Source organism: Carassius gibelio, chromosome B5, assembly GCF_023724105.1.
Source record: "Carassius gibelio isolate Cgi1373 ecotype wild population from Czech Republic chromosome B5, carGib1.2-hapl.c, whole genome shotgun sequence".
In the NCBI taxonomy this organism is placed as follows: Eukaryota; Metazoa; Chordata; class Actinopteri; order Cypriniformes; family Cyprinidae; genus Carassius; species Carassius gibelio.
In genome coordinates, this window is record NC_068400.1 from 24,070,351 (window position 1) to 24,090,129 (window position 19,779).

At 35.3% G+C, this 19,779-nt stretch overlaps 1 protein-coding gene across 2 annotated transcripts in view; it reads right to left on the bottom strand.

Moving 5' to 3' along the window:
* The window catches only part of rxrab (retinoid x receptor, alpha b), a 56,687-nt gene extending 51,766 nt beyond the window's left edge, over positions 1 to 4,921 (bottom strand). The window contains exon 1 of one of the 2 annotated variants that reach the window (XM_052555410.1): positions 4,695 to 4,920. In XM_052555410.1, coding sequence (XP_052411370.1) covers positions 4,695 to 4,722 — 28 coding nt within the window. In that variant the 5' untranslated portion in view covers positions 4,723 to 4,920. Of the gene's footprint in view, positions 1 to 4,694 lie in introns of both variants that reach the window. The other variant, XM_052555411.1, reaches the window with a different exon arrangement.
* Positions 4,922 to 19,779: the final 14,858 nt, after the last annotated feature.

Consider the following 19,779-nt stretch of genomic DNA (forward strand, 5'->3'; position numbering starts at 1 on the left):
AAAAACAAAGATAGACACAGACTTAAACATATTAGATAATTACACTGGCGGTGACCTGCCCCTAGACAATGTGCAGCATTTAATTCAGACGAGTCTACAGTCCACACACACACACACACACACACACACACATCCTTCACACTCTAAATGACACGGTACTTATTGTGCCATAAAGATGGAAAGTGGGGATGGAAGAGTATTGTACATTCTTTAGATTCTCCAAATCCATTAAGTTAAACTGAATTGCCATGCATAAGGTCATGTGTAATCCCATTAACACCGCACCAGAGAAAAAGGAACTTTACTGGCCTAAAACACTCTCTTAAAGAAGTTGTTAATGCATGCTATTTTCAATTTGTCTGAGGTTTGCTGCTGATGACATAATCCACCTACATAAATATTTTACAAATCAAACACACACACACACACACACACACATACTCACTCACTCACGTTTGTTTTTGTGAAAAGTGGGGACATCCCATAGGCGTAATGGTTTTTATACTGTACAAACTGTATATTCTATGGCCCTACACCAACCCTACCCCTAAACCTAACCCTCACAGGAAACTTTGTGCATTTTTACTTTCTCAAAAAAAAAAAAAACTAGAAAAATGGGGTTTATGTCCTCATAAGTCACCCTCTCCTTGTAATACCTGTGTCACACCTATGTCATTATACAAAGTTGTGTCCTGATGTCACAAAAACATGCCCACACACACACACACACACATGATAGTTTCCCCTTCTAAGTGAGGACATTGTATAGACTTTGTATATATTGTATAGATTTTCTATCAGGTTTATGATATTTTCTATCAGCGAACCCAAACCCCTAGTAAGTACATTTGGTTAATTAGCTAAACCAACACGATTATTTTATTTTATGAATACAAAAATTACGCTGAACTGATAAATGACAAATATTCATCACTGTTTTAGTGACTGATTTGTCTTTCTTTTGCTTTAATTACAGAAGGACTCAGGCTAAACTCCACAAGGACTCACATATTCAATGCCACAAAAAAGCCTAACCATTCTGCCAACCATTTTTTTCCCCATACAGTTCTTAGTGTTTTTGTTGTTGTTGTTGTTTATAGAACGCCAAGGTAAAAACTCATAATTGAGAGATATAAACGTGCAATTCTGAAATGTCTGAATTGTGAAATACAAACTCACGATTGCTAGAAAATTATGATATATAAAGTTGCAATTACCTTTTTATTGTTTTATTCTGTGTTGGAAACAGAACTGTGAGATACAAACTCATCCAAAATATTTTTCTCAAAAAAGGCTGAATTGTGAGATAAAAAAAATCACAATCACCATTTTTTTTTTTATTATGTGACAAAAACAGCTTTCATAGTATTTATTCAACTTCATAATGTTTCTTCATTTTTAATGTTTCAAAATATTTAACTCTTAGTTTATTTCCATGTTAAAAATAAAAAATATATAAATCCAGATTTTCAGTGTGATCTCAGACTTTGGTGCCTACTGTTACACTGTAAACATACTCTAAATGTATGCAACCAAACAAGATCCACAGTACAAGGTGCAGAGTTGCCTTTATCAAGGAGCCATGCATACACTGCATAGAGCAAATGATTAACAGGGCAGTAGATCAAATATACCTCCTCTGCCATCACTCATCACTTTCAAAAGGCTTTAAGAGCTGATGCTTAAATTGCAACAGTTTGTACAACAGTGAAACAAGAGATCTAAACACTCGCTCCCCCTCCAAAGTGTGTGTATCACCTGACAATTCAGAAAAACTTTCTCAAGTGCAGTTTGGCCTTCTGTGTAATTCTGTCTAGAAACACCCCACACTGCTTTTGATTTGGACACAGACAGTGGCTGGAGGGTGTCTGAGAGACGCTGTCACTTTAAGCAATTAACTTTCTCTTTAAAGCCACTCTTATAAAACTGACAGCTGCAGACATTCACAAAGGACCAATCACCTCTTCAGAAACACAAAACTGTCCTGCCATAAACCAAACTGGTTCTCTTTTATTGGGGTGGTCCGGCATCCCGTATACAGCCCCCTCACTACCACAGATGGGACTTCTTACAATGGGACCCTCTATTTCTTAATAACGCTCATGGACTTGGGACGCTCCAGGGAAAGGTTGTGGCCCCCAGAGACCTATAGAGAGTAAACTTTTAAAATGCCATTAAAGTTGTGCACATTAAGCCTCAAAACTCAACTCGCTGTTTACAGTGGGACTCCAACATGCAGAAGGAATGTATAAATAGGTGGCTTGGAAAATTAATATTGTTGCAATACAATTTCAGTGCAAGTTTACACAACAAGCTCTGTACCATCACATATGTCATGAGTTATTACTCTAAAAATCTTAGTGGCTACAGTCATCATGAGTAAGTCATCTCATTTGAGAGTTAAAAGAGGCTGATGTGGTGTAGGAAAAACTCTGGTAAGAACAGATTACTAATGCACTCTATCATGATGCAGCACATAATTACCAAGCAAATCGAAGAAAAGAAAGACCTTAATAAATCTGAGAGATCTAGTTAAATTCTCAATTCTCATCTGGACTCAGAGCCTGCTGGACCAGCCTTTGAAGTGGTTGAGATAACTACTGAAGTGTGCTGGCATTGATTTGTTGAGCTTTTATGGCAAGCCATTTTAACATTTATTTCTTTAAATGGACTACTTTTATATTACTTTTCTATTACTTATAGTTCGAGATACAATGATTAGAGATTCCTCATCATCAGCCCGGATGGGTTACTGGCCAATCAGTCTTACTTCTTTCTGATTTTGAGCCGATCCATTTCGTTACCAGTGGCACAGGCAATAATGTCTGCCACACATTCTCGCTCTCTTCTCTCCGACGATCCCTTCTCTCTCACACATGTCTCATTCACACCGGTTAAATAGTGCTTGTACTGCGCATTATTTTAGTAATTCCTGCACGTTTCGCGCTTACACCAAAAGTGCACGCAACATCACTGATCTATATTAGTGGAGCGCACAATCCGCGGTCAGTCTCAAACAGCTTGTGAGCCAAAAATACCAAAGTGAGTGGCTAACTGAGCTAAAACTTTCAAATACATATCAAATTATGTCAAAATGCCCGTCTTTATGCAGTTAAACACATACAGTTTTGGAATGTTAAATAGTTAAGAAAGAGAAGGCATGTTGTGTAATAAACTTTGCATTGAAGAAAAGTAGATTTTTGTTTGTATATGCTGTCAATTATAGTTCTTAGAAAAAAAAATCTAAATCAACAAAAATCTGACTAACAAAACTCAGAAATCGTAATCAGACAAAAAATTGCAATAGGTGCATATCTACTAATAGAGTAAATACATGTAAATAAAGTGTATGCCAGGAGTTTTAATGATGATATATTTTGCCATTGTAAAGACTCCAAGTTTATCCTTTATAGGCTAGTTTTAATTCCTGTTAAATTCAGTATGGCATCTAATTTGATTAGGGTCAACAGTACTTTTTCCTTTGCTAGTCTTTTGTTACTAGTTGCTACTCCAGTAGTGCAAAGTAACTATTATGTTGCCATTTTGCCATTGAATTCTAATGGGAACTGTAGTTCAGATATAATCTATCCACTTCTGACTAATAGCCATATGTATTCCATTATAAATCAGCATTATTTGTAACTATTCAAATAGCACCTATCTATTTCAGCTTTACTACTACTTATATATTAGATTTTAGACCTTCTTCACAAGACACTAGCATTTGTCCCATTTGCTACAATAGCAATTATCTCACTAAGTTGCTTTTTTACTTGCTATATGTGAAGACTAGTCAGAATTGCTTCTTTGTGGTCACTTTATAGTAAGATTCAAATATTACCAGTAACAAAAAGAATACAAAGAACAGTTAATAAATAGGCAGAAGTGTCTATTAAATTAGTACTAAGAAAACTGGATTGGAAAAATACATTAATAATCATTTGAAAAGTTTGAAGTAGGTTATTTGCACCAGATAAATTACTAGTAAAATCAGTTCAACCTATAACAACTGGAATACACACTAGTCTAAAGTGAGTAGATTTCCACTGAATTAAATGACATAAAAAAAGAATAATTCAAATAATTAAAAACCTACTTATCACCAGTAACAATGAAATAGTTACCAGTTGTCATTGTTAATATAGTGACTAGCAAATACATAATTAAACGCATAAAAAGGTACTAGAGAAGTAGAAAGAAATGCTTGTTCGTTTACAGAAATAATTGTTGAAACAGCTTGCCATAGGCGTTTAGAGTGATAAATGTGACAGCGCACAACTGAAGAATAAGCGCGCTTCAATAAACTGTTAACATTAACTGTTTGACAGAAGTCATCGAGTCTACACTACATGAATTATTAGTCACACACCTTAACTTACCTAATAACACTTATCTTATTAGTATAGTGATAATATCATAGCATTTAAACTTACATGGAAATCTCGCTCATCATCATTTTATTAACTCTACGAGCACGCTTGCTTGTTACTTTTATTTCATTCCCATTACCTGCCCACGAAAAATTAAGAAATGCTACTATTTCGAGGACAACATGTTTAAGGCACTAGCGTAAACATTTAGAGTTTCAACTCGTTCAGTACTTCTGAGCAGAAACTGGTAGATGTCTGTAGCTACCTCTGCGTGACATCAGAGTTAACATAATAGAAACCATATTTCCCTAGAGTCCAACTCACCTAGAGACAAGAATGGTTTGGTTTCCATATTAGCGCATGCCAGCTATGTTTCTTGCAGATAAAGATTTATTTTCTCCAGTGGGCACGCTATTAGATCCAGTAGGAAACGCTGTCAGACTGAAGCCAGAGATCCGCTGTCAAAATCCACTTATTATAACTAAAGTATCTAGCCTACTTCAATCGGCTCCATCCAGTTTGTAACTCCGCAAGAGCGCTCGCTCACTCACTCCCAGTATTCCTTCAGCGATCAAGCACTGCCTCACCATAGGGACCCTACCGAGGGGAACTCTGACCACCAGCACTTTTGCAGCGACAAGCCACTTCAATTTTGTGTGTGTGTGTGTGTGTGTGTGTTGCTGGTACTCTTGCAAACACCCCCTTCAGACTATAAGATAATTCCATTAAAATATGTATTTAGCAATATTTATAGGCCCACTGGTATCACTATAGTCCTTATTCGTTTTAGACGTCATATTCAAATGAATAAAAAAGTTTCCGGTGTCATTCAATTCCAGTTATTTTAGCTCCTTTTTGATGCATGACATTGCAAACTGGTAGGCTATTTCTTATCAACTGCTTTTTATTTATTATCGTATTCATGAACAAACTGTTTTTTCAGGAAAATATTCTTACCATTTACTGTACCATTTAAAACCTTTGTTCTTGGTTTTTTAATGGCTAATAAATTTAAAGTCTTATCTTATCTTACTTCTGCATTTCAAGGAAAAGGTGTATAGATCCTAGATTATTTTCTAATATTATTTCTAATATTAGGTTCTTGATTATGTAATTTTTGACAACTATTATTTAGTTTATCTTTGGCTCCTTTAGTTTATCTTTTGGCTCGCGAGATCCAGTTTCCTGCAGAGTTTAGCTCCGACTCTAATTGAACACACCTGCCTGTGATTTTCTAATGATCCTGAAGACACTGATTAGCAAACTCATGCGTGTTTGATTAGGGTTAGAGCTAAACTTCGCAAGAAAGTGGATCTCGCGAGCCAGATTTGAGGATCACTGCTCTAAAACATCAACAGTGTAAAATGAATACATCCACTCACACACACACACACTTACACTCACAGACACACACATATAGAATTATACATCAAATGAATTGGTATGGCTATAATCACACTGAAGTTAAAGACCCAGAAGGATTAAAGAGATAAATCACTCAAAATGAAAATCCAATGTTTATCTGACTTTGCTGTGCAATGTTCCGAACTGTTAGAACTCTCCTGAGCACGTCCTGTTGTGTGCATTCTCAGCAGCAAGTGTGTGCTCTATCAACAATCTCAATTAGGAGTGTCAATGGTCTACTTGAGAGATTGGTGGCAGTAATACACTTATAAGTCTGCAATCCACCCTAAAGCAAGAAGAAGATGAAGACGCCTCACTTGCCTGCTGCTGAGAACGTGCACAACAGGACGAGTTGGAACAGTTTGGACATTGTGTGAATCAGACGTAAAAAATGATATAAATACTGTTCAGTTTCTTGCACAAACCAATCGTTTTGTGTCTTTACACATCAACTTATCATCACAAGCTGCAGGGTTTAATTTGGTTTCGTTTGTGTGTGTTTTTTTGTTTGTTTGTATTATTTTATGTTTTAGCCATGATTCCCATCCACTTATATTATAAGAGTGATAGACTGCAACGGTTTGAGCTAAAAATCTGAGAAAGAAACAAAGTCAACTACACATCTTGGATGGCCTGGGGGTAAGTAGATAAACATGCAATTTTCATTTTGGGATGAACTATAGCATTCCTGTTTATTTTTGTTACATTTTTATAGAATTGTAATGTTTTTTGTAACAAAATGCTTTCAGGTTTGAATGTAGTGATAATAATGCAAAAATAATGCAAAAACCTACACTTCAAATCAACATTTAAAACAACAAAAAAATATAAACCTTGACAAAAGTAGTCTTTGAGAATGCCTTAATATACATTTAAATCATCAACCTAATAAAAGTAAACAATTATGTATAAAAACAACTAGGGATTTTTTTTTACAACTTGGGAACAAGCCTCCCAAGTCCTATACAGGAATATAGTGGTTACAACATGAAATCACAGTTTTTTGTTTTTGTTTTTTGCTCTCACCAGGAAAAAAGATGCAGTCTCTGTTTTAATCTGAAATACTGCATTCATTGAAAAATAATTAGAAAAAAATAGTTTGTACTATTTTCAATGGGAAAATGTATCATAATTATTGCATACAGCAAGCAATAACAGCAAGCTTTTACACAAGTTTTGACACGGAAGGAAACAAATTTGGTTTTGATAGTTTGGAGCTCTTTAGATTATTTGAAGCTGTAATTAGCTGTGTGATCAGATTTGATGTTTGTTTAAATGGCTTGACATTTCTATCCTATAGGTTCACATTATACTGCACTATTTCAATGCAAACTTGACACCTCTCCAATAGTGCTTGTCTGAGCAAAGAAAATGCTGCCTCAGATCTAATTAAATTGTAAGTTTAGAGGTCGAAAAGCTTTTCAAACCAAATGGCACAGTTTAGCTTCTGAGTTCTAGCTATACGGCAACTCATAGCTGTAAAAACGGATGAGGAGAGAGTCATAGGTTACAATAACAGCTGCTGAGATTGGGAGAGCATACTCACTTTTCAAACAGCATCTTACTCTGAAGAGACCAAAATGGCTTTTCAAGAATGATTGCAATTGTTCCTCAGTTCAAGCACCCTTATGGAGAGAATTTATCCAGCTAAATAAATCTAAATGTGGTTTTAATATGATATCAGTATCTCTAATAAATTGCAATATAAGAATAAGTTCAATTTCAGAATGCAATCCCTTTTTATTTAAATGTATCACTGAAATTAAAAGGATAGTTTACCCAAAAACATTTTTAATCAGCATTTTCTCAGCTTCATGTTGTTCCAAACTTGTATGAGTTACTTTCTTCCGCTGAACACAAAAATGTATTATAAAAATATAGAACCAAATAGTTTATGGTAGCCACTGATGTTAATAGTGTGGAAGCACAAAACCAGTCATAAGTAGCATGGGTATATCTGTAGCAAGAGCCAACAATGCATTATGGGTCAAAATTATAGATTTTACATTTATGGCAAAAATCATTAGAATATTACGTAACAATCATGTTCCAGTAGGACAATTTGTAAATTTCCTACCCTAAACATATCAAAACTTCGTCTTTGATTTGTCTTATACCTTGCTAAGAATTTCATTTGGACAACTTTAAAGGCGATTTTCTCAATATTTAGATTTTTTGCACCCGCATTTGTATCTCGGCCAAATATTGTCCTATCCTATCTAACCATACATAAATGGACAGCTTATTTTTTCAGGTTTCAGGAGATGTATAAATCTCAATTTAAAAAAATTGAGCCCTTTGATTGGTTTTGTGGCCCAGGGTCTACCAAGTCAATGGGGAGTGCAAATGTTTGCTACAGCAATACTTATTTTTTGTTCAACAGAAGAGAGAAACCCATACAGGTTTGAAACAACTTGAGGGTGAGTAAATGTTGACAGAATTTTCACTTTGGGGTGAACTGTCCCTTTAAATACTTATATAATTCATTCAGTTCTACTCATGTACACTTATATTAAATGTTTTTCAGTTCTTGCTATCTTTCTACAAGAATGTTGAATTTTTACAATTGTTCATTTAAACTGGCATAATTTCATTTATAGTTTCAGGGTTGGGCGGGATGAAGCAAGCTCAGTGTTTTCTTATTCTTGTGTGTATGACAGTAGAACAGTAGTTTGGTCAGTTTGGAAGTCTTAGGCTCACATCCCTCACTATCGATCAAGAGCTAGAAACAGCCCTGAGGTCAGTCTTTCCTGTTAACTTCAATACTCATGCAGGGCGAAAAAAAGGGATAAAAATAAGAGAGGAGACAGAAAGGCTTATAAATAATAATAAAATAAACAAAAATGAAAATATAAATACTAAAATAAAGGAAAAAGGAATAAATACAATTACATAAATTATTATTTATATTGGCTTTTTCAGGTTTTGTAATTACTCTGTCAGAATAAGTCTGTACTCTCGGGAACTATGCTTTCCTAAAGAGATTTACAAACAGTGATGGTGCAGGCCACATGAGCACATCACACCCCACAAAACAGAAGCGACTCCACCAAACAGTGGTATTATCAAGGGTTAGTGATAGAAAACAAAAATCCTTGTGCAGTGTGACTTTCTCAATGAGACAAATTGAGATGTGTCTGACTGACTGATCCCTTAAGGATCAACGCCAAGTGCAGGGGCTCAGTGGCAAGAGTGATTTACTGTGTCTCACTCTCTCTGCTGGTCAGCCACTGTGGAGGAAAGAGAGGGGCAATCAGCCTCGTCATAAATCTCTACACTTCCTCCCACCATCACCAGTTCAAGAGAAATACCCCCAACCCCCTCGTACACAGCCCATTAAACCTGTTTGCCCCTGGACACACACACACACACACACACACACACAATCCGCTGAAGTCTGACACAGCAGCAAGTAATCAGTCATTTCATGTCTCTTCGTTGCATTCATCATGAGAGTTCTGGAAAAAAAGTGTCATGAACTAAATATAAAAATGTTTGGACTGCTGAAAGTATGAAAGCATTACAGAAAAGGCTGAAATTAAAGGAATAGCTCATGGAAAAAGAAACATTCTGTAATTTTTTATTTATCCTCATGTTATTTTAAACCCATATGCAGTTAATTATCCAACCGCACATAAAAACATAAAGTAGCATTTCACACATCAAACTTTTATGTGTGATTTTTTTTTTTTTGGTGGGGGCTGGCAAGAAGAAGTGTTTATATTTTTTAAAATGTCCCATTTTTATAAAAATCTTCTTTTAGTTTAAATAAATGAACTAAAATGACTACAATTAAAACAAAAGTGTGTGTGTGTAAACAACAAAATTATTAAAATGTTATTTTTAACAACTCAAACTTTATTATTAAAAATACATTACAAATATAAAATAACAATTGATTCAAAATATAAAATAAAAACTATATATATATATATATATATATATATATATATATATATATATATATATATATATATATATATATATATGTATATATATATACTGTATATAAATTATCCTGATTTTGTGCTCAAGAAACATTTCTCATTATAAATGAAAACAGTTGTGCTGCTTAATATTTGTCTGAGAACTATGATATACTTTTTTTCAGGATTCTTTGATTAATAGAATGTGAAAAAGAACAGCTTCTTTTCAAATAGGAATGTTACGTAACATTTTGATAAATTTAATGCATAACAGTACTAATTTAAAAACAAACAAACAAACAAACAAAAACGTGTTTAAATTTTTTATACTATTTCTAAATGTAATTTTAAACATTTTTCCTTGTACTTTTGGCTTAAAGTTATATTTGACCAGATCCATCTCTCTGTTAGATTACCAGATCTATTTCGCTTGCTTCTACAAATGCTATAAGATTCATGTTTTATTCAAAACCCACATCCAAAATTGACAAGGGGTGTGTATTTGCCAGCAGAGCACACACAAAGTAAAACGAAAATACACAGTCCTGAACTACATTGTTCAAAGCGCTGAGGCCCAGTCCCACTGTATGAGCTTCAGAATGAGTCGAAAGATTTACTGCTGTGAAAAATTTGTAAGTGAAGTGTGGCTGACTTCTCCATAGCCCTAGATACTTGGCACACTCTCTCCCTGTTTGCATCTCCACCAGTGTATCCAGATGGTCAACTCACTATGAACTCCCTGGGCTAGCTACACCATGCAGCCTGCATATTATTTATCAATAACTGCCGTCCTATCAGGTGCTGGGACACCAAGAGCACTCAGCGGTTAGGAGACAGTAGGGGGGAAAACATGTAAACACACACACATATGCACACAGACAAATGTGCATGAGTGCGGACCCACACACACACACAGACACACAAAGAACCACAGGCTCCGACACTGACCCAACATCTGCTTTTCATTAGCATCCAGCACACACACGCTCCCTCTCTGTCTCCCGCTCACTTGCTCGCTCTATATACATTCACAACAACAGCCTGCTGTTGCTCAAAGAGCTGTCAACAGTTAGGACTTTCTCAAGATGTAAAAGGCAAAGGAGAGAGAGTGAGAGAAAGAGAGACCGAGGCAAACAAAAGGGCACCATATGGAGAGGGTGCTTAGAAAACCACCTGGCTCTATGATATGAGTTCCAAGTCTGTAATGTGAACGACCTGTCCTTTAAATACTTAAGGTACAGATGCGACCAGAGGGTGAGACTCACCTTAAACTCTCTAAACCAAATGTAAAGAGCCGACAATGAAAATAAATCTGGAAAAGTAAAATAATTATGACAAACTGAGCTCTAAATCTAAATCTAAACCAAGTGTAATTGATTTTAAAGAAATGAAAATATGTCTGATTGTCAAACATTTGTGGATCATGTTTATAATTAATGTGATGAACTACATCTGCTTGAACTTGAAAACAACTGTCTTTATACATCCACTAAAAACCATGAGATCCGAATGCATTAGAAGGAGAGTAATTCTATTTTTTCAAGATTCAAGATCTTTATTCGTCACATACAAAATTATATAGAGCATATAACCAGCAGTGAAATGTGAGTCAGATCCGCTCCATGGACAGTGCAATTATTAAAGAATACAATACAGATGAAAATATACATAAATATAGCTATGAAGGAATGAAATAAAAGTAAACAATAAAAATATAAGAATAAAATATAAAAAAGATCTATATTGTAGAATTAAATATAGAAAGCAAAATAATAATAAATGAAAGTAAACTGTAGTCTTAAATATTAAGATACACAGGAATGTACAAGAGGCAAATATCCAAGGTTGACACTGTCAGTGTGTCTATGTGAGGTAGTAAATAAAGAATATCTTACTGATAAAGTGAACATTAAGTGGAGATAAAAAGATGATAAGAGGCTGGGGGAAGAAACTCCTCCTGAGTCTCTCGGTTTTTGCCATCAGGCTACGGAAGCGCTTACCAGATGGCAGCAAAGTGGAAAGATGGTGATATTAAAAGATATTTAGTATAAAACTAATACCATGCTCTTTTCAAATGAACAAAACTTCAACTAAAAATAGGAAAATTAAAACTAATAAAAAAAATATTAATAGTGAGACTAAAATAATACTGTTTGCAAAAATAGGTTTGATATTTTATATCGAGCACAGTCAAATTTATGAGCATCTTAAGTGTCTGAATGTTTTGGTGCTACTGTATATACTGACTTGTTTTTTCTTCATGGAAGATAATTTGAATAAAAAAGAAACAACAATGCATTTATTGTCCTTGTTTACCACATTCTTACATGTATTATTTAAAGCTTTCCCAAGTCCAAGGTTGATTTACAGCTGCTTACAGTATGTTGGCCATCACAGTCTCCCCTAGATGCCCCCTCACACTGAGACTCTTCCATTTTGTAATGCCCTGGAGAGGCCACAGTCAGGCGAACTTCACTACAGATTGGGTCAGAGTCAGGTCAACTCACAGGCGCTCCACCATCATCAGGCCAAGAGTCTGGTGTAACCTCTCACCCTCACATGCCCCCTCCAATGAACATGCTCATTAAACTCAATTGGAGCCATTTGGAGCTTAACAGTGGACTCCGGGTGCAGTCTGCTGCTTTAGCGATGGTGTCACTCTTAAGTACAATTGGATGAACATCTGTATTTTAAACATGAAAAGAAAGGTCTATATGCAATGGGTGCACAATTTTTCTCTTTTTGTTATATAAAGAAGGGATCTCTTCACTCTGACAATGAATTGTTGCTGTTTTTAATCTGGATCAATACATACTGAACCTGAAAACATGTGAATAGCAAATTGAAAATTGAAAATCTGCTGAAAATGTACTCACCCTCAGGCCATCTCAGATGTATATGAGTTTGTTTCTTCATCAGAACAGATTTGGATCAATTTAGCATTACATCAACCCTCTGCAGTGGATAGGTGCCGTCAGAATGAGAGTTAAAACATCTGACATTAATTGATGGACTGGAGTCATGTGGATTACTTGTACTTATTTTGATGTAATTCTGTCATGATGTCATTTTGACAGCTCCCATTCACTGCAGAAGATCCATTGCTGAGTAAGTGATGTAATGCAAAATTTCTCCAAATCTGTTGGGATGAAGATGCAGCCTCATCGAAGTACATTTCCAGGAAATGCTAATTTTTTATGAACTATTCCTTGAAATGTATATGTAAAATACAATGACATTCATGCATTTAAAGTGTCCAAAACATCTGTATAGTATATAGTCTTTGCTATAAAATTTGCTTCTTCTTAGATTTCTCTATAATGGAGGACATTTAATGAAGATATACATTTTATAGAAAGCCTATAACCTTCTACCTTGACTATGTTGTTTTTCCAGAATACTGCCATTTTGTTTTTGTTTTTTTTTCTACTGCAGTTTCACTTCTGCTGTGAGTGACATATAAAAAGAGTGTTCGGATTCCTCAAACCCCAAAATAAAAGGAAAGCAAGAGGAAAAGAATCTGTGATTTTAAGACTTGTGGATGATACACACACTTAATTCAGCAGGAAGAAGCATATGAGCGAGTTTTTGGTAAATTTGTGATGGCACACTGATTTACAGCCTTGGCATTTGACGATCTTTTTTATGCTAATAGCCATGTACATGTAAATATACTGTATAAACAATATTTAATATAGTTTCAATGTGGTAATTCATGAGATATACAGTTAGGGGTTGCAATGAACCTGAATAGTTTTATTTTTTGAGGAACTTCTGCTGTTCATCCAAACCATGCAATCCTATTTGTCAGGGATGACAATAAACTGTACAATGAGAGCGTCTTCTCTCTCACACTTCCTCTTCCTTTGTGCCCAAATAATGTTCCCTATGATGAATGATCAGAGGCACAGATGCCGTGATTATAACTTTGCCAGATATCTCTGGAGATGCACAATTTCAAAGTCATCCACTTGAAAAATCAGTCTTTCAGCCTTACACCTCTGGCAAATTACACACACACAATTTTGCTTTGATATGCACTTTTTCTGAAATATGACTGATCAAAAATATAAACCTAGGGCAGTCCTTGTATTAACCAAGCAGAACAATTTGGGAAATGCTCAGTGTGAAACTCTGTCAAATTTGGCTCCTTCTTACTATCATCGACTCACACATCCTTAGTGTGTGAGGCAGTGTGTCTGTACAAATTGTGCTTTGTAACAGAGTGATCATCCTTATGTGGGAGACACAGATGCCATAATGTGAGTGTGACTGTCACTGCAGCGCCGCTGCGGTTGCTTAGGATGACACTTCTGCTTCCCTTTTACACCCCATACACATCACCGCTCACCAAGATCCCAATGTCAAAGCAGCTCAGAATAACACACACCATGATGTCATCACTCTGATCCCATGACTTTTGTGTCTATCTGGCATGTGGGACTCAAATGCTTTGGAAAAATGAAACCTGATGAAAAGAATCAAATGTCATCACAATATGACAAAGGAGAAGCATATTATATTATATTATATTATATTATATTATATTATATTATATTATATTATTATATTATAAATACATTTTAATAAGTTCTCCCTAAAGTTCTCTAAAAAAATTTGTAAATGTTGAAATAAACATTTTTTTTTACTAATATCACCACAAAAAGTAAACGATTTTAGTGTGAAAAAACCTAACTAGCCTTTTGCTATGACCATATAACATCACAAACACTTCAACAACTGCAAAAATTATTAATAGTTCTACAGCTCAAATAATACAAACAAGTTTTATCAAAATAACTAATGGAAAAGCTTTTATAAAATGCTAAACAAAACTGTAAATGTCTTACCGTAAACTTGATTTTCAATTTTATGAAAATGAGGGGAGTGGAAATTACACATTTATTAATAATAATACAAACTGTGTTTTGAAAGTGGCCCTGGTGAAGTGCTGACCAGACTTTGTCATTTGATCTTAATTCCATCCTGCCACACAGTCCACTACATTACAATGACACAAGCCATTAGCCAGCACCTACAGCTACCCATCTCCTCTCCCATTTCTGGCACAGATAGCCGCAAAGTCTTTCTTCACAGCTCATGTTACTGACCCAAAGGGTACGCCTCTACAGTCTTGATAGTCCTAAAGGACAGCTGAAAGAGAGGAACTGGACAACTGGGTGTGTTAAAAACCCTTAATCTCTGTTCAACTTTACAGCCACATGTAATTAACAATCATATCAGATACTTACCTATTTAGTGACTGGAATCCTGGTAGGCTGCAAATGATGCAAGAGCATATATTCTTCTGCTAAAAAAGAGCCATCAGTTCCTTCTGAAGCAGCCTTGGTGAAGTCCAAAAGTCTTCTCATCTGAGCTGAAGACTCACTGTCAAGACACACTCTTTGTGCAGCTCTTTCAAATGCCACTGTATCATTCTGAATGTTACAGAGACCAGACATTACCAATGATCCTATTGAGTTCTTCTGTTAATTATGTCCTGTGTCAACCACCTCAGCTCAAACTAATACAAAACAGAGAAAAAGAAAGACACATGAGCTTTCGTAAGAAGGTGATCAGTTAGTCACTTGGAAAGAAAGTAAAAAAAAACAAAAAAACAAACACAAATAAGATTTCATTAATATAGAAATGCAAAAATTCATAAAATGCATGTGGTCTTATGACACGAAATGATTGGTCTACTGTATAGAAGAAACAGAACATTATTTGCAACATAACTACATTTAAGTATCTAACTTGAATTCTTAGTTTAATTTCTCAAACTGTGCTCAAATTTCCCAAAAAAAATTCAATATGAACAAATATTTATCATCCAATTCCAAATAATTGGGATTATCATTCATTTTTTATTAATCTTAAACCCTAAACACACTGGACAGTTTTTGGCTGTCCCAGACAAAAAGATTGGAATCATAAAACCTGATAAAACAGTCGAAGTGATTTCTGTGATCGTGGCTCCTAATCAGTGGTCTTGACCAACCATTAAAAATGTGACATGAAATCAACACAACATTGCGCTAAAACATAAAACTGCTTACCTCAAACTCAACCTCAACCTTACACCGCTTTTTTCAGTACACATATAAACTACAATTGTTAAAGTGTGATTTATCATGCTCTTTTTGTTAACCACTAGCATATGCTGATAATGTTTTATTCTTATATAGTAATGTGCATCGTAGCGTACGAGTTGATAAGTGTCATCGTCGTACAGTCTACAATACACAAACTTGGTAGCCAAGTTTATTAGATCCATGTTGCACAGTGGGACATGCAGTGATCTTATAGGATTGTTAAAATCATGTAGTGTGTTGTTTTGGGCTTAAGATTAATCAAAATGAAATACTTCAAATTAATAAGCTACTTCAAAACATGTAAAAAAGTATATCTATTGTGACCGTTTTGCAGTACTAAATACTACTATTATTTATATAAAATATTATTTATTGAATAATAATATTTCATAAACAACAACACCAATCATAAAAATTACTATATAGGCAATTCAGTCAAAAATACAAAGGCAGCATTCTGATTTGAAGTAGCACAAAATATAACATGATGAGATTTTGCCCTCAGCCAAACCTATTTGCTCTGGAAGATATAGATCAATGAGACCAATATATATATATATATATATATATATATATATATATATATATATATATATATATATATATATATATATATATATATATATATATATATATACTTACCTCAAACTTTCAAATTGTAGTGTATATAAAATCTCAAAAAGACTAGTGATAGCATTCAAAAATGATAAATGAAGTATCATTCAAACAGAAGACAGCAGAGGTTATAACAGTCTATAAATGACATCATGAAATAATAATAAAAGGCTATACCATTTATTATGCATGCATGTACAGTATGTACTTTCCAGCACACAGTCAGTGCTTGAGCTGTAATAGGTATGTGGTGTGCTCTCAGCTGTAAGGAGGCCTACAGAATTGCATAATGCTGAGTGAACCTATTATGAACCCTACAGAAATTACCTCAGAGCACAGATGCCTGGCTTTGTCATGATCCTTCACGTTTACATTCTCTGTAATGCAGCAGAAACTCTACACTGGTGTACTTACAGTCGTGTAGTATTATCCGACATCATGCCCTGGAGACGATGCCCATACAATGTGTCAGACCTACAGAAACACTTCTTCAACTATTCCCACACTTCTCCTATCCAGTAACATCAAACAGTCTTGTTTTCCATGGCCTCTTAACCGTACAACAGAGCACTCATGTAGTAATGACAATGATAAACAGTCTCAGTATAAACACAGCCTGCCGTTTGGGTCAAACTGAGAAATTGGAGGCAATCAGTTGACGGCCATGTTTTGCTCTCATGTAAAGCTGAATGCACTGTTGTTCCACATTGTATAAAACCACATGTAGCAATTAGTGGTTGAGAACACTAAAGCACTGTCAGATTTGTGGAAGACGAGTAGGAGGGGAAGAATGGAGAAAATTACCCATTATGGTTAAAACGCTGCTTTGAATATGTTTGATTGAGCCAAGTCATGATGTACAATGAAACAATTGTTGTGCCCAGCATATGTTTCAAAAGACAAACGTAATTGTTAACAGCAGTGGTGAGGAAGTGTAGCTTTCTCGTGTTTGTTTATTGATCGATAGATCCTAATCATATAACACATTCAGAGAAAACCAAATGCCTCTGCATCAGTTTAGAGCTAACCGATACTTTCTAGAGCTCAACATTCAATCACCACCACAACTCCTATTGCTTTTGTGATATAAGGTATAAACCATGCCATTTATTCTGACAGTCTTGTTTACTGAATGTGCACGCACCATTTTCCCAAAGAACGCAGTGTTTTTAAAGTGCTTTAACTAGACCATCAAAAAAGCTGTGTGATTACAAGAATCATTTAAGGGAGGAAAGTAAAGAGGAAGAAAAAACGAAAAAGAGTAAGACTTTACCGTTCTCCCATCTTTCATGCTTTTGCCCAAATTCCTTAACCTTAACACGTTATTCATGTCTCGTCAAAAATGCATGGTGATTTTAAATTCAACGGAGACAACAGAGAGGAAAATCTAAAGGAAAGATTGAAAAAGGCTTATGGAGAGGGTATAAAATACAGTATAAAATAAAATAAGATAAAAAATAAATAGAGGAGCAGATGTTTCTTTCTAATGCATGCTGATTAACTGACAGCCAGGTATGTCAGTTATATGTAGTTATATATGTATATATGAGCAAAATCACACTAGCGCGATATGGCTGTATATCGGCACGGCTGTGACTCGGCTGGAGGCTGCAGGTAGTATTTATTAACAAACTGCATATTTAAAGTCTACATTAAAGTGCATTCTAAAGTAAATTATCTCCTAAAAAACTTACAACTATATTTTGTGATACAAAAACAGCATTATTTTAACACTTATAGTGGATTTGGGCATCTGCCATGACTCCCTGTGAGAAATAATGCTAGCAGAGTGATTCAAACTGTGAAATGGTTGGAGTTCTGTTCACACTAGAATATCACACTCTTATCATCCAATCAGATTTAAGAACACACCGTTTTATATATATATATATATATATATATATATATATATATATATATATATATATATATATATATATATATATATATATATATATATATATATATCTGTTGTGATGCATTGTGACCAGAATCAAACTGGTTGCAGCAGCACACCAAATCAACAAACATCATATCATATATATCATATACAAATATTTGTGTGTATATACGATTGATGTTTGTTGGTTTATTGTGTTGCTGCAACCTAGTTTGACTCGGATCACAATGCAGAACAACTGATCTTTAGCTACTTTAGATTCATTTCAACTTTAAAAAAGCCCAGGTTAGTCACACATTGTGGTTTTAATGAGGATACAGACTGAATCTGCAGTGTATAAGATTGTGTGCGGTGAATTTTGTTATGGGTTGACACGTTACTCCATAGAAACAAATGACAAGATAAGTGTAGTCCTGCTCCACATTAAAAGCTGTGATATCTCTCAGAACTGCCAACAGTTCACCTACAGTTGGACGAAATTTGTATAGTATTGGCTGCTCAATACAATGGTTTGCCTCGTCAGCTTAAAAAAAAGGCATTATTGGAAAAATAAATTGATTAAAATATCTTATATAAGCCATCATGGGTTTGCCTCTTCTAGGTTGTGACACGATTTCAATCTGCCCTAATGTGCCATTAATCTGTATTGTCTGTTTTCTGCCAGCTCCTACTGCGGCTGTGTATGATAGCTCTTGAGATTCGTATGCAATAACAAATTAGGTAAACATTAAGACTGACAGGATAATTCTTTACAGCATAAATAACTTGTTGTTCATCGAGCATAGACTGGACTGCGACTAAAAAGGTGGTCACGTTAGATTTTTCATTCCATAGAGTACCATGAAGTCCATAGAGTCATATTCGCATGAATGCAAGAGACTGGAAGCACTATCTGATGCAAAGAAGTTTAGCATTAGTGCATTTGAAAGCTCAATTTTGGTGAACTTTAAAGGGGGGGTGAAATGCTCGTTTTCACTCAATATCCTGTTAATCTTGAGTACCTATAGAGTAGTACTGCATCCTTCATAACTCCAAAAAGTCTTTAGTTTTATTATATTCATAAGAGAAAGATAGTCTGTACCGATTTTTCCCGGAAAAACACGACCGGCTGGAGGCGTGACGTGTGGGCGGAGCTAAAGAATCACGAGCGCCAGTAGGCTTTTGCTTTGATAGCGTTTGGAAGCTGTGACACCGTGAGGAAAAAAAACATCCAAAACAAACCATGGCTAACAGTCAGATTCAGCGTATATTTATGATCCAGAATCAGATCCAGAGGCTGAAACTGAACGAGAGCAGCAGCAGCAACAACTCGCTCCGAGCGGGGCTCGAACCCGGGTCTCCGGCATGGGAGGGGACGCACTAACAAGGAGGCAGAGATATTTGAAGCAGTTTTACTCACCGCCTGCGGTTCCGACACACGATTGTGACCCTTTTTCGTTGGGATTGCATCATCTTTAAGAAATAAACGA